The 7,942-nt window shown below is 53.8% G+C and overlaps 1 protein-coding gene across 3 annotated transcripts in view; it reads left to right on the top strand.

Moving 5' to 3' along the window:
- Positions 1-5,330: 5,330 nt before the first annotated feature.
- The window catches only part of RNF123 (ring finger protein 123), a 47,890-nt gene continuing 45,278 nt past the window's right edge, over positions 5,331-7,942 (top strand). Inside the window, exons 1-2 of one of the 3 annotated variants that reach the window (XM_048315410.1) lie at positions 5,331-5,412; positions 7,636-7,834. In XM_048315410.1, the coding sequence (XP_048171367.1) occupies positions 7,753-7,834 (82 nt within the window). In that variant the 5' untranslated portion in view covers positions 5,331-5,412; positions 7,636-7,752. Of the gene's footprint in view, positions 5,413-5,638; positions 7,835-7,942 lie in introns of those variants that run through there. The other 2 variants (XM_048315409.1, XM_048315411.1) reach the window with 2 other exon arrangements.

The following is a 7,942-nucleotide window of genomic DNA, read 5'->3' as shown; positions in this document are numbered from 1 at the left end:
GGATCAAAGGCCCTGAATGACCTGCGTCAGGAACTCAAACCAAGAGATAAAAACAATAAACAGAAACACATCGTTTACCACCAAAGCAGAGCAGACAGCACAATGCGTACTGTCCTAAAAGTACTCGAAACATTACATGATTTCACCTCTGTCAGGACAAGTTAAAAACAGCGAGGGCAGTCAGGAGTGCCCACAGCTCTTCGGAAGAGCAGCCAGCCTGGTTATCAGCGCTGCTGAAAACAGCCTGAGTGTCCAAAACAGAGCACGCAGCACTGCCACACTTGCACCATATGAGATGCACTGCTGCAGTGCCAGGGTGGCCGCTCAGTTGGAGCAGATGCTGCTTTCAACAGGTCAGAGAAAGGGCAGAGCAGGGGGACACACATCTGCCCCCGATTCACATAAGCAAAGATGTCCTGCTCTGAGCCTGGCCCCCGGCTGAACTCCCTTCTCTTGGCAAAGGCAAACAGCTTCCAGCTTCCAGCAGGGCAGAACACACAACACGGGAGAAGACAGATCTGAAGTGGAGGCGACTGGAGGCAGGCAAGGAGGCCGAGAAGCCAGGCCGGGCAACACAACTTTGTCCGGCAGCTGCCGGCCAAGCCCTGAGACTCGCAGCAGGCAAAGGGAAACAGCACAGCCCGGCACGGATCACAAAACCGCCCTGCCTCCATCCCAGGCGTGGGTCCCCGTGACACCCCAGCCTGCCGGCACCCCCAACCCACAACCACCGGGCAGCACTGCCGTGCTCACACCCAGGAACCGGCCCCAAAGCTGGGCTCACCCCGCAGCCGAGGCGGGCAGCACGCCCCGAGCCCAGCGGCGCCCCATAACCCAGAGACCCCCCCTACACCGGGCGGCCCTGCCCGCAGCCACAGACACTCCCAAACCCGGAACGACCCTCCGTGCCCACAAACACCCCAAACCCGAGAACCCCCTACACCTGCCTACAGCCCGGCAGGCGCGGCAGCCACCCCCCGATCGGGCGCCTCCCGCACAGCCGGACGACACTCCCCGAGCCGGCCGTGCCCCGAGCCCCCCCGCGGCCCCGGGGGAGCCCCCGCGCTGCCGGCACCGGGCCCCGCGGCCGCCGCACTCACCGCCGGCCCGGCCGCGCCGCCGCCGCCGCCGCTACGGCGGCCCGCGAGGGCCATGGCGGGCGGGCGGGCGGGACGCGTTGCCGGGAGACGGGCGGGACCCTCTCCGCGCTCGGGGTAAGGACAAGGGGTAGAGATCCCCCGGTGCTTGTGTGAACTTCTCTCGAGGAAACCGAGCAGCGTCGCGGCCGGCGAGACGCGGAGCTCTCGGCCGCGCAGCTGGGCAAGCGGCCAAGGCCAGCCCGCACGAGGGAGGCCAGGGCAGGTGCTGCCGACCCCCAGGGAGGCAACAACCCTCTGGCCCAGAGCCCGAACGCTGCCCTTGGAGAGAGAGGAGGAGGAGAGGAGGAGGAGGAGGAAGCCGACACATGAGTGTGGTGCCTCCCAGTGCATTTTACTGTGCCGCTGGAGTGGGATCAGGGCCAGCACAGGGGGATGGTGCACAGCAGGTCCTGCGGTGGTGCCCAGGCTGGCTGTGGGGATTCTGGGTCCAACACTGCAAGTGGGAGCGGTCCTGGATCCACATGGGTCTAGGGGTTATGGACTGGAGCATCTGATGCTTGAACGATAGAACCATAGAGCCACAGAATGATTTAGGCTGTAAGGAACCTGAAAGATAATCTAATTCCACCCCCCTGCCATGGGCAGGGACACCTTGCACTAGACCACGTTGCTCCAAGCCCCATCCAGTCTGGCCTTGAACAGTTCCAGGGATGGGGCAGCCACAGCCTCTCTGGGCAACCTGTGCCAGAGCCTCAGCACCCCCACAGCTTACTGATACCCAACTCCAGCAGCCCCAGCACCACCAGCCAGGTACCATCAGGGTCCTCTTGTGTCTCCCCAGACCCAGAAAGTGTGAGACGCTCCAGTAGCCCTGGGCCCGTGTGGATCCAAGACCACTCCCGCCTGCAGCGCTGGGCCCAGAATCCCCACAGCCAGCCCAGGTGCCACTGCAGGACCTGCTGTGCACCGTCCCCCAGGGATGGCCCCGATCCCACTCCACCGGCACAATGAAATGCACTGGGAGGCTCTCTCAGGCCTGACAAAAGGGCCACAGGACCCTTACACTGGGTTGCTGAGAACAGAATGCTCGATGTCCTGAAGTTTGACCTTGTGCGGCTTCTCCTTGCTGTGTAAAGCCAGGCCTCTTGCAGCAGAAATGTAAAGCTTTCTGCCCAAGAAACAATAACTTTGCAGTCCTTCACTCTCCTAAGGTATGGGGAAATCACACCAGCACACAACTCAGTCACTCTTTCCATCTTAACACCAGACACTGGCACACGGTGGAGCTGCAGACTCGCTGAACAATTCACTTCTGGGAAGCAACAGAATTTTTCCACTTCTGCCTCTGTTGATTTGTCTGCAAATATGACAACAATCTACTTGATACAGTTTTTGAGCTCACATAGAACCTTCAGGTCAGGTATGGAAAACAATCCATAATTCACACATGCATTTGGTTCTAGCATTGGTGGAGCTCAAGGAACAGCCTTTTCCTAGAAACCACCTTGGGAAAGCTCTTAAACTTGGGAAATCTCCCTAGTCACAAGTCTGGGCCTTTTGGATGTAAAGGTGTGCCTTTGGCTCTCTGCCGAGGCACCCGGCCGTATCGCCCATTTTGCTGTTGTCTCCTAATTGTCCCTTTTCTTAAACTTTCCTTCAAACTTTACAACGAGTGAAGCTCGTTTTTTTCCCAGCTGCGCAGTTGGAGCGGCATCAGCGCTGATCCCTCCGCGGTTGGGACTGCATCACAAATAGTCCCTCTGGCGGATCCCTCTCGCATCACCGTGGGTCCCTCCGGCGGATCCGGCATTATTATTGTACTTACAATTCTTTTCTTTTGTTTTTTCCTGAGTCTAATACAAAGCTGGTTTCTCGGGAACCCACCATGTAAAAGTTCCATTACTGACTTTATATCTCTTACAGGGAGTATTTCCTACTTCGTTGAGGAAATTGTTCCCGGTGCGCCAGAGACACTCCTCTCCTATCACTGTTGAACTCAGTACCCACCCTGCTGGTCTGTTTTCTCCCCTTATCCTTGTCCGATTCCACTTAAGGAGTTCTATTGGGCTCAAGCTGCTGCCTTTCCATGGCCATTCCTGTGTGATCAGAGGCCCTCCACAGACCCAGCAGTTGGTTACATTCAGCTCCTTACCTATCCTTTGCCCTAATTCCACAAACAGATATTTTTTCTCAATTTTGAGATTTCATTTTTAATTGTTGTTTGAGTTTCACATACATGTCTTGAATTGGGGTCGATACAGAGTTAGATTGTTGTGCTGGCTTTGCCTCTTTATTTACTAGTTGTTCTTTTACTAAGCTTGAGACTTTATTCCCAACAATATATGTGAAACAAATCCATCTTTCTCTTTTTGGACATTTACTTCCCAACCTGCTCCCACTCATTCCTAGGTTTTCTACAATCCAGTACTTTTTCCCATTTTGCATACAGTTTTCTACTTTGGATGGGTTGTAACAGTGACTGTTGACATGGGTACGTGCAATGAAAAAGGAACCTCGGTGTTTTCCATATACAGCTTTCGGTAACACCCATGGCGTGGCTGTGTCAGTATCCCCAGAGGGCAGAGACAAAAGAGGAGTGACAGATAAAGGAATAACAGAGCTCTGATATGACTGATACCTCCACCTCCCATGCCTATGGGGCTGCTACCCACAGCAGGGGTACGTGATCTTCTTGGTGGCAGCTACAGTGGTCATCGGGCCTTGCCCTCTATTTCCTCGTCACTTCCTTTTCACTGATTTCCAGGCAAATTGCTTTTGACACTTCTTAATTGTAGCTTCCCACCATTCCTCAGGTATCTCCCATTCAACAGGCACTAGTTGAATGCACAAAGCAGGGTTACTGTTTCAGCTGTTCTTTGCTCTACCTGGATGGGGAATAGATTTGGCATTCGACACTTCATGCAATGAGAGTGTCGTTTCTGTGAACTACAGTACCAATATTTTTTACAGCCTAGACATTTACATTTAACCCAGCCAGCATGTCCAGTACTAGGATGAATTAGACAGGGTATGTGTTATGGCACTGTTGGAGGTAGCAATTCCTCCTCCTTTTGAATAAATCACAGGCTAAGGCCAGAATATGAGAACCCTCAGCCCAAAATAGTCCTGATCCTCCTGTTTGGAGTGGAAGTATTCCTCCCCAAGGAGGGTATCGGAGGTGTTTCAGGACTTGTCCAGGCAACACTTGAAACCACTGATATAAGCTTGGCCTTATTTCCCAATCAGGTGTGATTCTTGGTGTATCTCAACATTCCTTGTCTGCCTGCCATAGCTCTCTTCCTGGCTAAAACATGTTTTCTATTTACTTCTGCTCTTCCTGAGACCCACCCACCCGGTGAAAAACATGTCCTTGTTTGCAGTCACATACCTCTGTCCTAAGCACAAAAATCTCCTTCCAGCTCATCTCCAACCTTTGTCCTCTCACCCATTCAGTGATCAATGTTTCAGCAAACATCTTCCACTCTACATCAAAACCTGCTTCCATTTCTGTCCCATCCTCAGGCCCCACACTCAGAGATCTCTCGGCCGAGCCCACACATCTGCAAAACTTTCTTACCAAACTTTCATCTTCAACACCAACCATCATTTCGTAAGGTGATACTCTCAGGTCTGACCTGGTTGTGTCTGAACTCTCAATAAAGCCAGAGGTTGGCATTTTTCCTATGACATTTGAGTTTCAATTATTAATTCAGTTAAGGTTCTCTTTAAAGTTTGTTTCATCCTCTCTACCCATCCTGAACTCTGTGGGTGCCATGGGGTATGTAGTTCTCATTTTATTCTTAAGGCTTGAGTTAGCTGCTGTAAAACATTTGATGTAATGTGTGTTTATCTTAGTAATCATTCCATACCTGGGAATAATTTGTTCTAAGAGGGTTTTACATTCTACATTGGCTGTGGCTCTGACACTGGGAACAGCTTCCACCCAATGGGTAAGATGGTCTGTTATTACTAACAAGAATTTCCACCTTTGCACTTGGGGGAGTTCAGTAAAGTCCACGTGGATACTTTGAAATGGTCGGAGAGCCAACTCACGACCTCCTGAAGTTGTTTTTCTCATCACCTTCTTATTTTCTTTTTGGCAAACCATACATCTTTCAGTTATTTGTTTAGCCAACCCATAAATTCCAATGCACCCATAATTCCTTAGAAAGTGATCACACAAAGCCTTAGTGCCCCGAGCGCGGAGAGGGTCCCGCCCGTCTCCCGGCAACGCGTCCCGCCCGCCCGCCCGCCCGCCATGGCCCTCGCGGGCCGCCGTAGCGGCGGCGGCGGCGGCGCGGCCGGGCCGGCGGTGAGTGCGGCGGCCGCGGGGCCCGGTGCCGGCAGCGCGGGGGCTCCCCCGGGGCCGCGGGGGGGCTCGGGGCACGGCCGGCTCGGGGAGTGTCGTCCGGCTGTGCGGGAGGCGCCCGATCGGGGGGTGGCTGCCGCGCCTGCCGGGCTGTAGGCAGGTGTAGGGGGTTCTCGGGTTTGGGGTGTTTGTGGGCACGGAGGGTCGTTCCGGGTTTGGGAGTGTCTGTGGCTGCGGGCAGGGCCGCCCGGTGTAGGGGGGGTCTCTGGGTTATGGGGCGCCGCTGGGCTCGGGGCGTGCTGCCCGCCTCGGCTGCGGGGTGAGCCCAGCTTTGGGGCCGGTTCCTGGGTGTGAGCACGGCAGTGCTGCCCGGTGGTTGTGGGTTGGGGGTGCCGGCAGGCTGGGGTGTCACGGGGACCCACGCCTGGGATGGAGGCAGGGCGGTTTTGTGATCCGTGCCGGGCTGTGCTGTTTCCCTTTGCCTGCTGCGAGTCTCAGGGCTTGGCCGGCAGCTGCCGGACAAAGTTGTGTTGCCCGGCCTGGCTTCTCGGCCTCCTTGCCTGCCTCCAGTCGCCTCCACTTCAGATCTGTCTTCTCCCGTGTTGTGTGTTCTGCCCTGCTGGAAGCTGGAAGCTGTTTGCCTTTGCCAAGAGAAGGGAGTTCAGCCGGGGGCCAGGCTCAGAGCAGGACATCTTTGCTTATGTGAATCGGGGGCAGATGTGTGTCCCCCTGCTCTGCCCTTTCTCTGACCTGTTGAAAGCAGCATCTGCTCCAACTGAGCGGCCACCCTGGCACTGCAGCAGTGCATCTCATATGGTGCAAGTGTGGCAGTGCTGCGTGCTCTGTTTTGGACACTCAGGCTGTTTTCAGCAGCGCTGATAACCAGGCTGGCTGCTCTTCCGAAGAGCTGTGGGCACTCCTGACTGCCCTCGCTGTTTTTAACTTGTCCTGACAGAGGTGAAATCATGTAATGTTTCGAGTACTTTTAGGACAGTACGCATTGTGCTGTCTGCTCTGCTTTGGTGGTAAACGATGTGTTTCTGTTTATTGTTTTATCTCTTGGTTTGAGTTCCTGACGCAGGTCATTCAGGGCCTTTGATCCAGGCTGGTTTCTGCTTTGTTCCCGCTATTCTGCTCAGCAGTGCTGCAGGAGGGTGGCCGGGCAGTGCTGCTCCGCTGCTGGGTGCTGGGGTGGTCGTGATGAAAGGGGCTTTAGGAAACCCTTTCCCAAGTCTAGCTGAAGCTCAGGTAATGTGGAGTTGCTGTGGCACTTCCGTCACTTGGTACTCCTTTCTTCTGGAGTCACTAACTTTTCTTGGGTTCACCTTAGTTTCTGCTCTGTATGAGATTGCCAACAAGCATTTAATTCCTGCACCCTTTGCTCCTGTTGCATCTTCCTGTTGCTCTGTGTGTCACAAAGTGCTTTGACAGATGGATTCCCAGGGAGAGTCTTCCAGTGATGGTTGGCTATTGGGGTAGTTGGAAGCAGGAGAGGGGTATAAGGTAACATTTGGAAGCTGGATGAAACCAGCCACGTGAATGTCTTCTTTTTGTCCTGGCACATGTCAGCTCTGATAGCATTCTAGTGATCCCGGGAAGGCTCCTGAATCTGTAGTCTCATGGTAGATTTTCACTTGTAAACACCATTGCATACTATTACCTGTGTCTGCTTTTGTCCCCGTGACTCCGACAGCTGGGTCTTTCCCTTTGGAGTCAGTGATATTCTATTGTAGTCCAGTCCATCTGCATTTGTCTCATTCCTTGTTCCACTCTCTTTGTTTTGGATAGTGGAATAATCTGAATACCTGTTAAACAGAAGATTAACCAGCCACATGTTACTGTCCTAAAGAATACAGAGTGGGAGAGAAAGGCAGAAGTGTTTTGTCAGGACATGAGCAGCAGTGTGACGCTGTTCCCAGTTTCAGGGGTGTTTGGCAGTGGTGGTGGCTGCTGCCCTGTGCTGGCTCAATGCTTCTGGCCCAGGCTTGGTGTGGAGGTTGCCTGTGTTTCTGGCTTGGTTGTGCCCATGCCTTTGTTTGGAGTGGGGTTTGTGTGGCTGTCTGGATTGTGGCTTAATGGCTCGTCTGCTTTGGGAAGGTTTTTGAGCTGTTGGACAAGAGTGGGACTGAGAGCAGGGTCGGCAGTTAGTTGGTTTGGGGCTCTTGTGTAATGTCATTCAGACAGGCAAGGACTCTGGATATTTTTTGGCTTATCCCTGTTGTTCAGTTCAGGTAAACCAACCTCCAAGAAAGTGAGAAGTCTAAAGGCAGCATCCTCCCCAGGAGATTTTGTTCTAGGCATCTGCCCATCCTATGTCCGCTCTGGAAGTGGTGCCTGTGAAGAATGACGTCGAGAGGTGCTGGGACTGCTTTCTCAAGGAAGAATTACAGGCTGAGCACTGAGCCAGAGAAGTCCAAGGTCACAGGTAGGGGCCTGTACATGCCGTGTGAAAACAGGAGCACTGTGGATCCAGGGAGCATCCCTTGCCTTGCTTGAGATTAGCTGCCTTCCAGTTGCAATTACCTTGGTAGTG

The sequence above is a fragment of the Corvus hawaiiensis genome, chromosome 11, assembly GCF_020740725.1.
Source record: "Corvus hawaiiensis isolate bCorHaw1 chromosome 11, bCorHaw1.pri.cur, whole genome shotgun sequence".
Classification (NCBI taxonomy): Eukaryota; Metazoa; Chordata; class Aves; order Passeriformes; family Corvidae; genus Corvus; species Corvus hawaiiensis.
Note: the sequence above shows the minus strand (reverse complement) of the source record. Positions and strands in the feature narration are given on the sequence as shown.